Here is a 20,644-nt window from a genome sequence, read left to right on the forward strand (position 1 = left end):
TGAGTATGGACTGAAAATACATGAATCATAATTCCGAGATCAGACCATTATTTTCCATTCATATAATTTTTCTTTGTATGTTTTTTTTTTTTTTTTTACTTTTTTTATGTTTGATAAAGAATTTTTATCACGTTTCAAAACTTTTGATATGACAAAGCTTACATGTTATTTAAATCATATATTTAAAATTCTTGCTAGAAAATCAATATTGTTTGATGTTTCAGCGATTCAAAGTTGGATTTTCTCAATATGCATAATTTTGATCGCCGATGTTATGCGCCATTGCACTGACGTCATAGGTGTCAATCCTGGTCAAGGGAAGTATTTATTGTGTATACAAAAGGGCTCATTTGTTGCGTCTGTTAAACTTGTTAGAAAATAATCAAGTGATAAATGGATAATTGACAGCTAGTAAGGTATAATTTGTGGCTTTAGGATGCACAAATGTGCACAAGAAAGGTTTTAGGAAGATTTTTTTCTACATTTCCTGGACTTGGTATAGAGATGAAAGAGGAGCCTTTTTCTGCAAACGCCACGGAGTTTATCTCCATTCAGAACAATTGTTTATGCCCTATCACGAATTGTACTACAAAATATTTTAAGGAAAAGATACCTTTTTAAAAAATAAATAAATAAATAAATGACCAACACGCATTTTTAAAAAAGTCGCACAGAATCTAGTAGGAATTTTGTGAACTTCGTAATGGCGTACGGCGCCATTGAAGAGGTGTCATTGATAATACATGATAATCAGTGCTGGAACAGATAGAAGATATACAGCATTTATTTATATTTACATAATTGAAAAAATGAAGGAGAATTTAAAATTCACATATTTATAAATATTTACGAAGTTAAACTTTAGTAATTCGTTCTAATTAGTCGAAGTCCCGAGTTCAGTTGTCGGCATATTTTCTGGTTATTTCTCTCTTCTAAACGTTCATACATAAAAGATTGACTGTCCATAACCAAAGAAATATGGTCGATGTCAAAATTTCAACCGGCAATATTGTGTAGTCTATTTATTTAATGTAAAAATCTATTCAATATATTTTTTTTACGATAAGCTTTACGAGTACTATTTGACAATTGACACCTATGACGTTTCAGTACCACGTCACCCTATCTAAATAGTGGAAATTTTTAGTTCGAGGACCCTATAATACGGGCCTTTTATCGTCTAATTACGCCCGTTTTCAAACTTATTTCATAATTAAACAATAATTATATGTTTCAAAAATATAAAAGTGTTTTTTTTTTTTTTTTTTTTTTTTTTTTTTTTTTTTTAGAAATTTAGATACGTGATAAAAACCCTATAAGGAACATAATTACAAGAGTTGAAATATACACGAAACAATCTGAAAGTCTCTCGGGAAAGGACAGTTTTAAACTACAGGTATGTCGTCAAATTTTGTAAATTCACAACACCTTTTTTTATATATATCTTGACAGATTTGGTAAACCTTTTGTCTCAAAATTAGAGTGATGAACATGAAAAATGACTTTTATGTGCAATATATGCACCTAAGAAAATATAATACAAGTTCCCAATGAAATCAAAAAGGTCAGTCTTGAATGAAAAGGAATGCCTATAAATAGAAATTGGTGATTTCCATAAAATGCTTGGCTCTTTATGAAAGTTGTCAGGAAATGGCAGGGATGCGGAAAAAAAAATTAGTGCAAAAATGTTAGGTAATATAGATGTAAATTATAAGAAGTCAGTCACGTATATAGTAGAGTTTTGTATATTATCAAACATAATTTTACACTAGATAAAAAAAAAATTGTGCGTAAATGGGAGAAGTGTAGTGGAAGCTGTCAGGAAGTCTTGAAAAAAAAATGAAGCATGTTTGTAGCGATAGAGTTAGAATGAATGTTATACTGAAACGCAAAAGAAACGCAACAAGCAGTACTCTATAAATATTTGAATTTTTTATCTAATAACTTTCAAAAATGAATATAGTAAGGTAAAACTCGATTTATAAACATCAGATATTTGATAAAAATGTTAAATTATAATCTTTTAGCTTCAGAAAGTAACACATGAATGTTAAAACACCCCCCACCCCGGCCATTCAATTACAGCGTGCAAGACTGCCATGTAGAACAGTTGCAGCTTGATTTCTACGATGCAGTAGGTTCATAAATCTATAGATCTGAGCGAAAGAATTATTCTTTGCCATTTTTAAATGCCTGTTTTTCAGATGATGGGGTCGAATTTTCTCTAACCAAGCGCAGTGTAGTAACCCTTGGACTTCCGGTTCAATGACTGTAATTCATGCTAATGATATGTAAGAGCCTGTTGAGGCGTGATGTGTTGCATATTTGCATCTCTAACTCTCCATCACCTTTATTTTGATATTTTTCCAGCTAGAGCAATGGAAATGCGCACTTAAGTCATTTTTAGGAAGCCTTGGCATCGCTTACGGAAAAGAAAAGAGAATGTATTTTTCGAAACATTACTTCATTACTTATGATGAACAGATAAAAATTCTTAAAACCCCATATAATTGCCAAATATTTTGTTAAACATGCAATTTTTGATTTCTTTAAAGCGAACTCAAAAAAAAAAAGCATAAAAAGAAGGAGTTATTCATGTAAACTTGATTAACTAGGATTTTTATCCTAAGGTTACAGTCAATCTCACGGCGTATAAACAGCTAACCACCCATTCAAACTGTGTTTCAAGTTTATTGAAGAATGTGGTGAAAGGCTAAAATATACAAAATGAACTGATACATAAACACATAACAGACAGTCATAGGATATTCATACACAAATACCTTGACTAGATAATCAATCAATTGCCATTTATCTGATTTACATACATTTTGAAATTTATAAGAATATATTAACATGATTAAGCCGAAACACACTTGAATTTATAGTTATGAGATCTCATAATATCTCATAGAGCAAACTATGCAAATATATCAATGCAAAATCATACACTGTAAATTTGGCGGTATCTGCTATTTTTAAGAAACGACTAGAAAATACACAAAACGTATGACACCTATGCAAACATTTAAGCAAAATCAAATACTATAATCATATAAACATTTACAAACATAAAAAGCTTACAATGTGCTCTCAGCCGGATGGACAATGTTTAAGTCGTAGCTGCAAACATGCGCTGCATCCTGCGCCAGCATGGAGAACTTAAATGTATTAAACAAAACAAAAACTGTAAACCTGGAAACATCCGGTTAAATAAGTCGTACATGAACTAATTCGTGAACACTACAGTCAATGTTGTCTTGATTACGAGTTACCAAAGAGAATCTTCTCAAAACTCATCGTGAATTTCAGCAAGTTCCACACTTATATTTCACTGATCCTTCTTTTCAATACACCAGCACTCAGTCTTATTATGGCCTGGAAAAAAAATCAATATGATTTGCAAGAAAAAGGCTCCATGTTGTCTGAAAAAGTTGCATGTTTCTTGAATAAATTTAAAAAAACAAACAAACAAGAAGTGTGGGGATACATTGAGTATGAATCAAGTGTCCTTAAACTTTACTGGACATTTGAAGATTACAATTAATAAAATTCTATTACAGATCCAATTATAAGTAATATTTTCCTCCAATCTATACCCTTCTAAAAGACTTGAATGACCCTGTGAACCTTCTTGCGGCCCAAAGAGCAAACATTTGGAAAGAAAATGAGAATTTACATAACATGGGGCCTATAGTTATATTATTATTATTCTGATTAACAATATCAAGGTAGTTTTTTTTTGGAGATCAAGTCTTCCGACAATCTGTCGGAATACCATGGTAACTAAGTGCGCCCCATTATTAGCAGACCTTTTTTGTATTCATATGAAGCAGAATATATTCAAAGTCTTCCACATGAAATGAAAAAACTTTCTTGCTGTGGCCTTCAATTCAAAATTTTGATATATCGAAAATGTATTATCAATTAACATAAATATTCATTTTCATTCCTACGTTGACTTGATATAATTATCCCTGTGAGCTCAAAATGAAAGATACGACAGAGTCTGACACATCTGTTTCATATTTGGATATTTTACAAGAAAAAAGGGCGTTAATGGTAATCTAACAACAAAACTTTATGAGAAACACGATGACCTCAATTTTCCTATTGTCAATTTCCTTTATTTATGTAGCAATATACCACTATCATCTTTACATGGAGTTTATGCGTCTCCCAGTTGATTAGATATGCAGATCTACATACGAACAATTTTAAAAACGAGACAAGCTATGGATAAATAAGTTGAAGACACAAGAATATTAACAGTCTCGTTAAAAGTCAACATTTCACAAATTCTATGGTCGATGACCTTGTTAGCAAATTCAGTCAATGGTAAATGTCGTTTTTCATAGAAATTGATTGGCCATTATTTTCATATTGAATTCTACTTTCCTTTTTGTCGCCCGCGTGGCACAGTGGTTAGAGCGTCTGCTCTAGAGTTGCGGAGTAAGGAGTTTAATCCTTACGTCGCGGGTTCAAATCCCACTGTGGGACGTGGAGATTGGTCCTTCGGATTAGACCGTAAAAACCAAGGTCCCGTGTCGTAGTAGATGCTGGCACAAAAAAAGATCCCTCACTGCTCAATGGCTGTAAGTGCCGAGTATAGGACAAAATTTGTAGCTCTCCACTGGCAAGTGGTGGCGTCTCCATATCAGTGAAAAAATCTCGAGAGGGACGTTAAACAACATACAAACAAACTTTACTTTGGGGGGGGGGGGGGCTATCATGGCGGGTGTGACCGGTCGGCAAGGGATGCTTTAACACCTGTTCCCACCTCTGATGTTTTCAGAGGTTCGTGTTTGCTCTGCTCAAAACTTGTATTGTTTCAATTAACTTTTGAGATTGATTACTGTTCGTCATGTTCATAAATCATTGTAATAATTTGACAATCCTAGGCCTTTTTTTGGGGAGAAATACATTTTGTTTTTTAATTGACCCCTCTACTTGAGTTTGTGATGAATTCCTTCGACTTATAAGCATTAACATTAAATTAAAGAAAATAAGAATTTCCTTATCAAAGCTTCCTGGCTCGGTTGTTCATTAGACGATTTCTAAATGCTGTTTTAAGTCCCCTTTTGATACTTTTAACACATACGAATACGCCACCATATCCTAGTTATGGGGAAAATGTTAAGTTTACAAAGTTGAAAATGGATCATTTCCTGCTAAATCTTTGGATTCTGCGCTGAATTTAGAAAGTATCCAGGGATTTTCCACACCAATTTGGGAATGGGGCCCGGGCCCTTGGAATTGGGAATTTTACGACGATTTATCAAAAATTGGGAAATTTTTATGTGCTACTGTAAGACTATATTTCAAGAATTAAACACTGTTGGTGAGTCAGAAAAAAGTTTATTGCCAAAACAAAACCTTAAAATTTAACCAATCTATTCTTTTGTGTTATAAAAATTTAATTGCTCTGTCCAAGATTTCCCGATTTAATTCTTCCCCATTTGAACAACTGCAGATTCTCATTAAATGATCTAATGAACAGTTAATAAGCCTATTTCTCAAGGTTGTGCACAGCAAGTTCATTAAACTGAAAGATCTTTCAACTGCTGCTGTTGTTGATGGAACTGTAAGGGCCAGTCCAAGAAGATGCATCATATTTGGGAAACTGTTTCTTAAGATTGGGTCCTCTCTCATATGTTGATACTGTTTCAAAGGTGAATCAATGCCCCTTGATCTAAAAGTAATTTATGAATGGTATAATAATAACTATCAATATTATCACTATAATCATGAAATAATATAATCAATGAATCAGTATCAAAATCATTTAAGATTTCTTATATATAGACCAAAGAGTTTATGAAAAATTCAGTATAAGATATAAATATACATGTAATTCTCTTTAATCTAGTCAATAGATATAAATTATATTTGATGATCCTCATACATTATCCATGGAAGTTACCTGTTTTGTAAGGGTGTTATTTTTCAGGGATGAATGCTGAAATCAAAGAGATGTCAGTGTGTTACAGTAACAAACTAAAAAAATGCTTAATTAAAAAATAAAATAAGTTAGTAGATGTAACATTTAGAAAAAAAAAACAATTCTTGATAAATATAAAATCAACAATAAATGTTACATGAATCAAAAATAATTTATGAGTAATTACATTGAAATTTTCAATTTTAATTATAAATGACCTTGAAAAAGTTACCTCATTATAAACATCTGATGCTTGAATGCTTTAAACTCAGCACACACCTTGACAGGTGCATTCAGGTCACTGCCACATCTTGTGACATAGTTCATAAATGTATCTTCCTTTGGGTTTCCATAAAAATTGGCTATCCTGTCCATTTCATCCTTTAAATTAAAATTCAATATTATAAATTCTTTTATGATTGAAAAATTAATAGAACTGAATTTATTTAGATTTATTAAAAAAAAGAACTTTGGCTTGTCATATGCTTACATCTCCAAAGCCAGGGATTTCTTGTATATTCTTTGGTAAATTTCTAGGGTCTAGTATTCCTAGTGCTTGCAAAACTGGTGTGCATCTAAAAGCATCTTCCACTTCAGCAATCAATGAATAAATGAATGGGACTCCTATGGTTCTTAAGAAGTCGTCTGGAGTTGTGTGCTGAAGATTTTTACGTCTCATGGCCAACTGTGTTCTGTCAGTAATTTCATCAAACAGCTCCTGAATCTTGGAAAACTTAAGCTCAGGATCAATTTCTGGTCTTTGCACTTTTTGTATAATGTCATGGAGAGTATCATTTGCATGTCTGACGTGTGTGCCAATGTGTGTAAAATTTACATACTCTCCTTGTAAATACACACTCAAGTGTGACAACGGTTTCAAAACATCACACAATAACATCATCATGGCAACAGTATTTTGCTGGGTCAAACAAAAGCGAATTCTGTATATTTCTGGTTGTTTCTTTTCATCATATATCTCATCTAAAATGTCAATTATTGTCCCATACCTGTCAATAACTCTCCCACAGGCTATTTCAAGAGATAACCATCGTGTAGACATGGCTTTCACTAGTGCGTATGACTTCATTACATACATCTCTTGAAGGTCTTCTTGGAACATCGTGAGTCTGCGAGGTGAGTATTCAAATAACTTCCAGAGAGACAAAAGAACACTATCAACATCTTTCAAGGATGAATATGTTGGCATCAGATGCTTTAAGCATAAAGCCAGGAGATGGTTTCGACAGTTTATGTATAAACAATGAGGAGAAATATGTCGTACTCTTCTCTGCAAACCTAAAATTTATAAAGAGCAAAATCCACGAAGGGGCTAAATCGGCCCAGTTATCAAAATAAATGAAACTTTCTCACATAAAACTATAAGATTTGTATGTTGTAAAACAATTTATTTTTTAACAATATCTCTTTTGGTTTTCTTTTTACAGTCATTTAAATTTGGTATTGTTTTCCTTATTAAAAGTATCACGTCATAACGTTGACGTTACATACTTTAACGTCGTGACGTTGACATTTTGTATAAGAAAGTAACATCTGTACGTTAATGGAATACAAATAACCAATATAGGCTCTTCTTTAAAATTTTGGGAAAATTTAAACTATGAATTTTTCAAGAAGTTCTGAAAACTTTTGGTTTATTTGTTAATTAAAGCTATTTGTACTCTAAAGAAATGCCAAATATTTGTTATATACGTTTGTCTGGTATAATCGTTGATACATGTAACACGTTTTAAATGATAATAAGATTCACGTTAAGCTGAAAACAAACACAAGTGTTAATCCATCATATTTGAGTAAAACTGAATTAATGTAGTAATATATATACTATAGTAGACATGGATAAGGATTTTATCATTCTTAAATATGTTATTGTATGGTCATACGGCGTACAAACAAAAAATAGACTTTTTTGCAGAAAATACACAAGTACTCTTCAATAACGAAAACATAAAATTAAAATGAAAAGGTCCATTAAAAATGAATACGTTTAAAGTTACCATCTATTTATTGTCATTTTGAGAATTTCGTTGCACTTCCGAAATTTATGACATTTCCCGGACATTTGAAATGAAATTGTAGTTCATACATGTAGTACACGTAAAATGTAAAGTTTGACGGCAATCCTGCGCACCAGAGATTGACAGGGAAGAAGCCACTACAGACTTTTAAACAAAAGTGATGCAAAGCATCAAATCGGCCGCAAAAAATTAAGAGTCCAACGAAAACACAAGATTTCCAAAGTATTTGAATTTCAAAACGGAACCAGAAGTTAAAAAAAACAACAAGATAAACGGAAATGACATGTATACCACTTTACTCTATGTAAATTACTTAATCGAAATAAAGTTCACTAATTATGATAAATATGTTATATCATCAAAGAGAAACGTTTTTTATATACCCACAATAGATATGAGAAGAGATTTCAGATGACAAATATGATCGAATTAATTATTGCTTACTAATCGTTTTCTTATCATATTATCATACATGTATCTTACACACTACCATGTTGGGGAGTACCTATCATAAACCCTTTTAATAAAATCATAAAGTAATGATTATCTGGTGAGAAGTGAAAATTAAATTAAAAGATAACAACATCTAAGACTTTCGTATAGTTCAAAACCAGTTTTAACATTTTACTCATAAATTTCATATGATTACTTAAGATAAAATTTCGTTTCTCCATGTGCAATTTCTAACACAACTACAAATAGATAGGCGATAATGAGTACAGAAGACGATAAAATAATCATAATATCGTATACATATTGCATATGGACGTTTTCGGATCGTTACTCTTTGTAATTAAACAAAAATATACGAAAAACAGCTACTGGCCGTAGTAAATGGCTATCATTACAGACGATCGGAAAAAAAATTATAGACCACATGTCGAGCGCGTATTACCATACCCCCCCCCCCCCCCCCAAATACCATGTTCAAATGCCCGATCTATGAAGTTATATTCTATATAGACATCCTTTCAAAAAACAAATATGATACACAGGCAAAATAAGCAGTAATATCCGGTAATAATAATAATACATTCAGGATACATTGTCTTAGGAACCGGGAGGTGGCCATGCCCCCCCCCCCCCCCTTAATTCTGCCTATATATAGAATACTATATAAAACAAAGCTACTATATGCTTGTCCCCCCCCCCCTTTTTTTTGCTTGTCAAGGAATTTTAGCAGTTGATAGTGCACCCATCTGAAAATGTATCCCCCCCCCAAACTGAAATTGCTACCTACGGGCCTGGGATCTATAATAAATTTATGCAATGACCGAGTCACGAAAAATCAATCGTTTTTAAATTAAATTTTTTATCAAGGAGATTGAAAAAAAAAATGAAAACTGCTATTGAATTCATTTTTTATACTATATATACAAGGACTAATATAATTGGCATTGTTATTTATTCACTTTACTACTTTCTTGTTTAAATGGCAGCAGTAATTGGTCGAACTGTCCCACGTTTGTAATGAGTGAGAGTTGGAATCCCGAAACCCCCTCCCCCCAATAACCCCTGTCTTTTTTTCTTTTTTTTTTTTGTAAATGCAATAATTTTTTTTTTTTTTTTTTTTTTTTTTGCTTCTTATTTTATATCAATGCTCTAATCCCACCTTTATGAATTTACACTACTACATGTACATGTATAAACATGCTTGCAAATCTGGTTGCCCTCTCTCCCTTGGGCCTGTTACATTTAAGCGGAGTAACTCAAAATAGAAAGAGATAACAAATAGCCTCCCTTTGACATTTTTTTTCATGTGTTGGCTAGGTCACAGCATGCATGCGATACCGAAATTACTTAAAACCATAAAGAGTTGTCACTGCCTTGGTAGTAAGTTATTCGTTTATACAATATAGGGCATTTTTCTTATAGAGGCCTATCACAAAAATTACACGCGATCTGTAAAATCAATCTATTGTTTATTTGATTTGTCAACTCGAATTTTCTAGGTTCAGTACTTCGTAACATAATTTATGTTAAGAGATCTCTGATCAGTAAAGGTTTTCACTCATGAATATTAATTAATCTTTTATCTTAAAATGCCACTGGCGATTTATGAAACGCATGTTGGGTATGGGTTATGATAATAATACATGTAGTTATAATAGACTCTATTGCGTAACATTAACCATTTGTATGCTGTCGTTGCAGCTCAGACTTCACGACATTTATGTTTTGTAAGGTGGCAAAACAATCATTATAAATACGTCTTGGTGGTTGCATCCGATGTAATTTGTTTAATATTCTACGCTATTCCGACACGGTCACTCAGGAGAAAATAAAGATGTAGCATACATGTTTCTCGGGTGATCTCCCTTTGATTACATAGTGACCATGGTGACGAGGAGCCGGGAGTTGGAATACAAATTCAAGGCATAAATAAATAGGCTGTCAGAGGAAAAGAGTACACATTATTTTTTTTAAACATTTCAGCATAATAATTAGTTAAATATAGATCAGCTACTTGAAGGAAAAGTCTTGGGTCAGGACTGAGGCGCGTAGTACACAAAATGTCGACATTATTGCATCTACATGCAGTCATACTTTGCGAGAGTTTTTTGTACTTTTTTGCACCACAACACAAAATAACTTATAATAAATATAACATTCGCATTTCGAAACTTTTTAATATTTACAAAAACAATATAGAATCTTTTTCTTTTCTATTAATGTAGGGTAATCCCCGCTATTTTCACTGTGTGAGTCGGTGCTAAGATATTTGAATCGAACGAAAAGTATTTATTTCGATGTGGCCACACCCCTCGAACAAAATAAAAATATACTTTATTTATTCATATTTTAATCCTCTTTTCAATGGTATAAATTTTATTTTGTTCGAAGGGTGTGGCCACAGCAAAAATTTGAACCAAAGACGAAAAAAATGCTTTATTTTGATAAAAATTAGCAAAGTGCACGTGTTTAGACGTTTTCTGTACAAATATGACGTCATCAAATAAAAAAAAATTGGCATAAACTATTTAAGTTTGATGCCCAAGGATAATGTTTCTATTGTTAATTTTTTTCTTCCCCTCAGTTTAATTTTCCTGAAAAAATAGGCCGATTTAGCCCCTTCGTGGATTTAGCTCTTTAATTATAAATAATTAAATATGAAATTGTCATTTTTTAAAAATCTTAATCAAATGTAAAATTTAAACTACACTTGTAGCAAAATGAAAGATACCTAAGAAATAAGGACACAGTGACTGTTATCTAAATTTAACATACCTGATATTTCACCACTCATTGTATTAGTACCATCAAATGCTGTGAATCTAGCTTTGTCCAGATCTACACCTTTTGCCAAGAAGAATTGTTGAATGGCCTATTAAAGACTCTGAGCATCAGTTTTTTTCACATTGATGAGACCTAGGTAGCGATCTTCAAATTTCCCTTCCGAGGGCCATCTGGCCAAGAGGGCAAACTGGATTCGATTTCCCTCGTCAGTGCTTTCATCTGCTAGTAAAGCAAAGTAAGGAGCATTCCTCTTTTTCTTCCACTGCATTACTTAAATCTTTCAAAATGTCTGACACTGATTTTGATGACAGGTAAGTTATTTTTGGGTCATTTTCTAGATATCTGTGGATTTCTTGGCATCCAACCTGACCAACAAAACGCACAAAACCTTCAAAATTTTCTGTTAAAGCCCACTTCTTCCTGACCATGAAGTATGCACATTTAACGAGTTTTTCAAGATAATTTCTATTATACATTTTATTTTTTGAATTTTCATCGGTCATTGAGCTCCAAATATTCAATAAAGTAGATCTACTACTTTTACTGGTGACAGTTTCTGCATGTTTCAGAAGAGCATGTTGGTGTCTTCTGCTTTCTTCATGTTTCTGTAATTTACGTGTTGGATGAGTGCCTAAACTGACACCTTTCTCCATAAATTTTCTAGAAGATCCTAGAAGATCAGGTGTAGATGAAATATTTCACAGTATTTGCATACAAAGCCCCATTTGGTGTGGCTGAAATAAAGCCATTTGTACAGACCCTCATATTTTTTAGCATTGAATAATCTCTTATCTTGTAGTTCTGATCTGGCACTGCAGTCTTCATTTTCACTTTCACTTGTTGTTGAATCACGATTTCCTTCAGCCCGAGACTGATCAACTGCTAGCTGAATGCACTGACGAGAGGTCGACTCCAATTCTGATTCATCTTTACTGATTTCATCACATTCAATTTCTGCTTGATTATCGTTTTCAATTTCATTTCCTTCAGTTTGATTTTCGTTTGATTGAAGCTCATCGTCACAATTACCCTTAGCTATGGAAAAAAGTAAAATCTGTAAGCTTAATAAGATGTCCTTTCGTTTTCGAGGAAATTTGGGACGATGCCATTTATTTGACATGGATATAGGTATACTGTCACATTGCTTAAAACACATAATGATATTTTTTTACTTTGTTACTTACCTCTAAAAAAAACTCTCTTAGGCTCCTGTTGCCTTTAGATTTTGTCAAGGTCTTTCTATAATATTTCGAATATATTGTGGCTCAATTCTCAAGCTCCTGCTTGGCCATTTACATACGTTTTTTGTGAATTCCAATCCCGTACTTTTGTAAGAATTCCGATCCCGATCGAATTTTAAAAGCAAATAATTTGAGGGGGAAAATGGGGTAAAATTTTGGGAAAAAAGGGAGGGTTTTTTAATTGGGAATGGGGCCGAAATTCGACCCTACACGGGGCAGTGGAAAATCCCTGGTATCAACTGAATATTCTAGATTTGACAATGTCTCATGGATAAAGTAACATATGATTTACTTTACTTAAAAGATGCATCAAATTAAAATGTCTCACCTGGGACAGATCAGTCCAGATAGCACTGAAAACATTATCCTTCATGACAAGATTACTTCCAGCATCATGGGAATACTTGTTTCTATATAAACGAATCCTCTCTATGTCGTCACTCTCCGTAATGTGTTCTACTTTTGGGTCCTTTCCCCATCCATTCCCAGGAGGAGTAATGTCGGAGTAGTTCCTTAACAATTTATACATGATGGTAATATCCATTGATAGAGATGATACAGCAGTGCTGGGTCCACCTGAAATATTGTATTGACATTACTAGATTACTACAATTAGAACTACGACTGGTACAGCTTAGCTATTACAAAACTAAATGCATCTTTAAATCTACTTTAAATCATTTAGTCATCCCCCTGGTTTAAGTACAACAGCTAAATGATGGTTAAGTTAACATAATGTAAGGAGATCAAAATTAATCTTTAAGTGAAAAATGGTGAATATAGGATCCAATTTTTATGCATTGTTCTACTTAAAAACTAGAAATATGTCCATAGGACATGAATGCCCCGCCGAGGGTATATTAGTAATGCAACATTTTAACACAAATTGAGAAAAGTGAGGTCAAGGTCAAAGGAAAGGTAAAGGTCAAAAAACATTGATGCAGTTGAATAGCTCTCATCGGTATGTATCAGCATATGAAGTTTGACACTAATTAAAGAAAAGTGAGGTCAAGGTCAGAGGAAAGGTCAAGGTCAAAAAATGTTGATGCAGTTCAAAAGGTTACATCAGTATGTATAAGCATATGAAGTTTGATGAAAATATTATGAATGGTTTCTTTAAAAATGAGCTAAACACTAATTTAAGAAAAGTGAGGTCAAGGTCAAAGAAAAGGTCAAGGTCAAAATATATTGATGCAGTTGAATAGCTCTTATCGGTACGTATCAGCATATGAAGTTTGACACTAATTTAAGAAAAGTGAGGTCAAGGTCAAAAGAAAGGTCAAGGTCAAAAAAATGTTGATGCAATTGAATAGCATACATCAGTATGTATCAACATATGAAGTTTGATTACACTATCTTGAATGGTATATTTAAAACTGAGCACAACACTAATTTAAGAAAAGTGAGGTCAAGGTCAAAAGTAAGGTCAAGGTCAAAAAATGTTGATGCAATTGAATAGCTTACATCAGTATGTATCAACATATGAAGTTTGATTACACTTTCTTGAATGGTATCTTTAAAACTGAGCTAAACACTAATTTAAGAAAAGTGAGGTCAAGGTCAAAAGAAAGGTCAAGGTCAAAAAATGTTGATGCAGTTGAATAGCTTACGTCAGTAGGTATCAACATATGAAGTTTCATTACACTATCTTGAATGGTATCTTTAAAACTGAGCTAAACACTAATTTAAGAAAAGTGAGGTCAAGGTCAAAAGAAAGGTCAAGGTCAAAAAATGTTGATGCAGTTGCATAGCCCTCATCAATATCTATCAGCATATGAAGTTTGATAAAAATATCTTGGATAGTTTCTTTGAAACTGAGCTTTGAACAGAGCTAAACGCAAAGTGTGACGGAAGGACAGACGGAAGGACAGAAGGACGGAAGGACGGAAGACGGACATGACAAACACTATATGCCCCGGCCATATTCATGGCGGGGCATAAAAAAAGAATATATTATTTTATGTATCAACGAATATATAAAAACCAAATATAAACATAGGTAATCAAAGATTACGAAGCTCACCTTGACGAATGTTATCTATATGTAAGGCAAATTTCACATCATATTTTTTTTCTAGTTAGGGTACATCCCAAGATCAATATCCATGCAAGTTTGATTTAATTATAGACCTACTCAAAAAACTTTTGACCTGTTTAGTAAGCAATAAAAATTTTGGTCAGTTCCAACATCCAAAGCAAGTCTGGAAGTTTTCATCCTTAGAAGCACCATCTATGCAAGTTTAATCATAACAGGCCATAATATTATATAGCTACTCCAAAAAAATTACCCTGGTCACTCATCTGGAAAATGTACGTCAGATTCAGAATCCAAAGCAAGTCTGGAAGTGTCCCTAGATACATCATCCATGCTAATTTGGTTAAAATATGGCTAAAATTCACTCATGTGGAAAATCTAGGTCAGATCCAGCATTCCAAGCAGGTTGGTTAGTGTACATCCCTAGATGCATCATCCATGAAAGTTTGGTCCAGGTAGGGCTTATAGTTACTTGGGAATGAGACTACTCCTAAATCTAAACCTGGTCTCACATGTGGAAGATCTAGGTCAGATCCAGCATCCAAAGCATGTGTGGTAGTGTCCATCCCTGGATGCATCATCCATGCAAGTTTGGTCCAGGTAGGGCTTATAGTTACTATGGAATGAGACTACTCCTAAAACTTTAACCTGGTCACTCATCCGGAAAATCTAGGTCAGATCCAGCATCCGAAGCAAGTGTGATAGTGTCCATCCCTAGATGCATCATCCATGCAAGTTTGATCCAGGTAGGGCTCATAGTTACTTAGGAATGGACATGCTCCTAAAACTTTAACCTGGTCACTCATCCGAAAAATCTAGGTCAGATCCAGCATCCGAAGCAAGTTTGGTAGTGTCCATCCCTAGATGCATCATCCATGCAAGTTTGGTCCAGGTAGGGCTTATAGTTACTTGGGAATGGGACTTGCTCCTAAAACTTTAACCTGGGACGCCGACGCCGACGCCAACGCCGGGGGTATAGCATAAGCTCATCTCGACTTCGTAGAGGTGAGCTAAAAATGCTTTGCAGCTTTGGTGGATTTGATATATGCCATGCCTTTTTTCTGTCATATTTTCAGGATTTGTTACTATAAGATCGGGAATTCGGTATTCATGAAGTATGGTATACAAATTGACCTTATTATGCCATTTTGATTTTGTCAATTCAGTTACCGTATATATGAAATATATGGAGATAACGAACAGTATTCAAGCTCAAAAGGCCATTACACAATACAAAATAGGAGCAGAGCAAACACGGACCTCCAAACATCAGAGGTGGGATCAGGTGCCATGGAGGAGTGAGCATCCCCTGCCGACCGGTCACACCCACCGTGTGCTCCTTGTCATGATCGGGAAATAACGGAAAAATCCGTCGAAAATTCAGTGTGTAAATCTCCAACATATTTCTAGATATAAATTAAAAAGAACCTGTAAATATCAGCAGAAATTGAGATTTCTTAGAATTGCAACATTAGTGAACAGATTCTGATAAAACTCCCTGTATCTGTCTATCCTTGTTACATTTTTTAAATAAAGGCAATAAATTCGTCGAAGTTGAAAAAAATAAAACTTGAAAAAAAGATATTGATCAAACTGTGACTATGCCCCTTTAAAAAACTTCACATATAAATTATAAAGTATGAACTTAATACCTATGGAAGAAAAAATGATTCATGACTGTTAGTGCAAAGCTAAAGACAATATTCCTCTGATTTTTTTTTTTTTTAATTACAGAACAACTGATAAAACTTACTATTTACTCAAATTCATATACTGATCTATATTATTATTTTTTACTTATGGTATTTAACATTAAAAAACATATAATGCACAAACAATTCTAGATTATTGCAGTAACAGAGAATCATGTTAATTACCTTGATTAGGGAAGAGAATTGCTAGTTCCTGTGGTTTGAATCGGTAAGGTCCTTTCCTCATATCTGTTTCATTATCTTTTAATGTCTTCTCTAAATCCTCTTTAGGAAAGAATTTATCAAAACAAATTCTCACTGCATCAGTTCCAACTTGTAATAACTTTACAATCTTGACAAAATTATCTACAGAGGAAAAATTTTGTAATTTTATGGGAAGGTTAATAGAGTATTTTATAACTGTTGTCTATGAAATATATCTCAATAAATAAATCCTTTGTTCTGTGAGGAAATACAAATCTTTATTAAATGAGATAAACTTAACATAGAAATTATTATTTTAATCAATGATTCCACACTGTTAAATAAAATAGAAGTTAATATTACCAACGCCACCACTTCCTGATGTTGTTACTTTACACATATTTTTGGCTTCAGAAATCTCAGATTCCTCATCAAGTATCTTTAACATAAAAATTTCATACTTAAACATATAATGGACAATCATTTTAAGATTGTAAAATATTTTACGAGGGTTGTCCTGTAAAATCGTGGACAAAGCATTTTCTCGAGAAAAAAAAAATGGCGCACTAAGCTGAAAATTTCAACAAATGTTCTTTTTATCATATTTAAGTGCATCTTAATATTTCTGATAAATTATAGACAGTCAAAAATAAAGATTTTATTATACTTAAATGTGCATAGGGTACAGTCCTACGGCACATGATCAAAAAACCAGGGTTTCATTAGAGAATACATGAGTATTATTTCAAAATAAAAGTATTAAATAGATAAGACTGGCGTTTAAAACTGTCCTATTTTTAATCTACTATTTATTGTGTCGTCTTTTAGAAAAAATCAGGGTATTTGCTTAATTTTTGGAAGTTTCTCGTCAAGTATTCGAAATGCGAAAGTCGTAAACACAACATACGAAAAATGGTGACGTTTGATGACATTAAGGTTCACCAGAGAGCAGTTCAGTTTGTTTAGATGCAGTAATGACGCCCTAAGAGACTTAAAGTGAATAAAGAAGAAAAAATATATGAATAGACCTTTAGTATACAAGTGAGATGGGAGTTTTCTTAGCAAAACATTTTTATCGAGTCCCCGAGAAAACAAAACATACAAACAGCTATGGTAATAGCGAAAGATTATGTCACTGTAGACCGTTGATATAAGATTACCTATATAGTTGAATAATGGTGAGAATACTTTCCATAACTTACTAATAAATCTTCAGAAGGTCCCATGTGTGTGTGAGATTGGTTCCTCGGCTGTTTATGGAAGAATAAAGGGAAACTCAAGTATGTGCCTCAATAAAATTCTTAAATTTAAGTGGGACTTATCCAACTTTTTTTAGCAAAGAGGAAACGTGACGGTGCTTTAGACACTTTGACGTTATCATCCGTGCGCCGTAAGGCGATACAACACATAACATAAAATCTCATAATTTGTTTATTTATGCATGTATCTATTTGAAATTTGCTATACATGTATATATTGATGAAAAATGTACTAAAAGAGTATTGAAAATTTTAGGACACAGTGATGATTATTTTTCACTCTAGAAAACTTGTCCACGATTTTACCGGACAACCCTCGTACACCAACAAATGATAAATTGATGATGTTTACATTGAATCATCTCATTTCATGAACATCTCCCCACTGCATATCAGATAAGAGGCATATTACTACAGTTTAAGATCATCTGCGTTACATTCTTTTTTGATATTACATATGTTTTTATGTACTTATACGTGCTTTAAGATGCGCTCCCGAGAATCGTGTAACTTTCAATCGATATATTTCTACGCAGCTGTCAGCATGTAAATTTTGTGCAATTTTTTTTTTTGAGTTAGCTAAATAATGAGTATTTACATGAAATTAACATGTTTTTCACTGGAATTGAATGATAAGCATTGACTATATAAATTTTTTTATTCATCGAGAAATGAATCTAAATACGAATCGCACACTTTTTTTATGAAAGCCGACTTTCATAAAGTATGCAATTTGTTTTTAGATTCATCTCTCGATGAACAAACTAATTTATATAGTCAATCCTATAATAAATGCTTTATCATAACAGCCCTTACAATAACATACCTCTATCCAATACTTGGTGATATCATTTGTCTTAATAATGTGTTTTCTTTCGATTGGACAGGAAGGACACTGAAAATTTGGTTGCATAAATTCTGCTTCATCGATTACAGAACTTTCTTGGTCATCGCAAAATCCCACAGCTTTGCATTTGAATCCAAATGAAAACTTAAAGTCTGTTTGAAATGTTGTGGATAGAACACTTAGTAAACTGTAAAGTTTTTCCTTTACTTTGTGGCATGTTGATATATCAACTTCTCCTTCAATAACAAACACTTGTAGCTGAATTTCTTTTGGAGTCATTCCAAGAAGAATGTTATGATCCTGAAACGTGAAAATAGCTGCTGTCTGGTAAATGCATGGTCTGTCTCTCTCTGTCACAATCTTCCAAGGAATCTGCATGCATGTAGCTATGAGGCGATGGAAAACTCCAGCAGGAAGAACATCAAACGTGTAGCAAAGGATGGAGGAGGCAGGGTATGGTGAGTATTTTACAGGATATGCTCTTTTGTTCATACAGGGAACATACCACTTATTGTCACTCATTTTAGCTAAGAGTCCTAATTTCTCCATGTACAAAATGATGTCGTTTTTGTGTTCAATGTAACCATTGTTGTTCATTTCCCATATAGCAGACAACAGAGTGTCAGGTAACTCTCCTGTTTCATTGAATTTGTCCCACTCTGCAGTATACTCAAGTAAATCTTCCTCTGCATGGTTTTTATCTGTTATGACATTTTTGAATGCATCAGCAAACCACTGAACATCAAGAATAATTACTTCTTTGAGGAATTCTTGATCAAAGTATAAAATTTCTCTGATGTCATGGAAGAACTGCAGCATAACATTGATGTCCCCAATTGTTTGCAGCTTTATTCCCTCTGGCAATGCTTCATTGAAAGCAATGAGTGTGTCTATCCTTAAAATCTTGAGTTTTTTCTTTTCCTGAAAGAATGTTTCAAACATAGCCCAAGAGCGTGGAAGCTCTTCACCCCAGTGATCAAGTTCACCCACAACATCAAGGATTGACAGCTTGATATTTTTAATGCCTTCGTTGTCGTTGAATCCAATTGCAAATCGCCGCTTCACATTGAGATGTTTCTTCAGAGATTTCTTCATTTCTAAAGTTTTCCATACTTCACGGAAAAACAATGCTTTCTCCTGGATAAAAAGATTTGTTAAAGAAATGTATTCTCGCTGTTTTTACTGGGAGAGATATGCATGATCTAAACAATCCTTTTTTCCTGCACTACCTGGAATTACTTGCACATTAATATAACAGATCATGGCCATTTGATCTTGTAAAGAACATTTTGAAACAATTTTCCCTTTACATTTTAATGTCAAATGTAATAATCAAATATGATTAAGATCATATTATTTATGATCCTTTTCAATTCTGGGGACTTATCCTACTAAGGGGGGGGGGGGGGGGGGGGGGGGGGGTTGAACAAAATGATATTCACACTTCGTCAGGAAGTTTCCACCTAAGTTTCAATTTTTTGTTTCTTGAGAGGAAAATTTTGAAAATTAACTTCGCAAATTTTTAATCAGTGTTCAAAAAAAATTAATGGTTTAGTGATCTGAAGCAGTGTTTGGATTTCGGTTGGCGATTTATAAAGAAAAAAAAACAGGCACTTGGGCCACAACACTCACCTGAATCAATATGGCCCTGTTTTTCATTGGCAGATTTTTTTTCCCTTTATATTCCTATGTAAAACTTTGATCCCCAATTGTGCCCCAGCCTTTGAACAAACTGGAATCTACACTCCCTGAAAATGCTTCCATATCAATATGACTTATCAAGGCTTTTCTGTTCTTGAGAAGATTTTTTTCAAATATTTTACCTATATATAGCTTTGTTAAACTTTAATCCCCCATTGTGTCACCACCCTTCCTCAGAGCTCATAATTTGAATAGACTTAAATCTACACTGCCTGAGGAGTATTCATGATTATTCATGACTGTTCATGACTATTCATTGCTTTGTTGTTCTTGAGAAGTAGATTTTTCTAGATTTTTCCTATATAAAATTTTGATCAACCATTGTGGCCCCACCATACCCCTAGGGGTCATGATTTGAACAAAGTTGATTCTACACTATCTGAAGATGCTACCATTTAAATATGACCAATCATGGCTTTGCTATTCTTGAGAAGATTTTTAAAGACTTTTTC

At 33.4% G+C, this 20,644-nt stretch overlaps 2 protein-coding genes across 2 annotated transcripts in view; both read right to left on the minus strand.

Annotated features, from left to right (window-relative positions):
- Positions 1 to 2,913: 2,913 nt before the first annotated feature.
- Positions 2,914 to 20,644, minus strand: part of LOC133201889 (uncharacterized) — a 151,744-nt gene continuing 134,013 nt past the window's right edge. Inside the window, exons 4-5 of the mRNA XM_061337682.1 lie at positions 12,784 to 13,031; positions 2,914 to 3,378 (exon numbers count right to left, since the gene is read on the minus strand). Coding sequence (XP_061193666.1) covers positions 3,325 to 3,378; positions 12,784 to 13,031 — 302 coding nt within the window. The 3' untranslated portion in view covers positions 2,914 to 3,324. The remainder of the gene's footprint in view (positions 3,379 to 12,783; positions 13,032 to 20,644) is intronic.
- On the minus strand, positions 5,204 to 11,913 carry LOC133201890 (uncharacterized). The gene is made up of 5 exons (XM_061337683.1): positions 11,206 to 11,913; positions 6,432 to 7,237; positions 6,174 to 6,322; positions 5,924 to 5,959; positions 5,204 to 5,692 (listed from the first exon to the last, which is right to left on the minus strand). The coding sequence occupies exons 1-4, from the start codon at positions 11,222 to 11,224 to the stop codon at positions 5,947 to 5,949; spliced, it is 987 nt and encodes a 328-aa protein (XP_061193667.1). The 5' UTR covers positions 11,225 to 11,913; the 3' UTR covers positions 5,204 to 5,692; positions 5,924 to 5,946.

This window comes from Saccostrea echinata, unplaced genomic scaffold (assembly GCF_033153115.1).
Source record: "Saccostrea echinata isolate AGI-Se365-2 ecotype Australia unplaced genomic scaffold, CSIRO_AGI_Sech_v1 ptg000046l, whole genome shotgun sequence".
NCBI classification, from domain to species: Eukaryota; Metazoa; Mollusca; class Bivalvia; order Ostreida; family Ostreidae; genus Saccostrea; species Saccostrea echinata.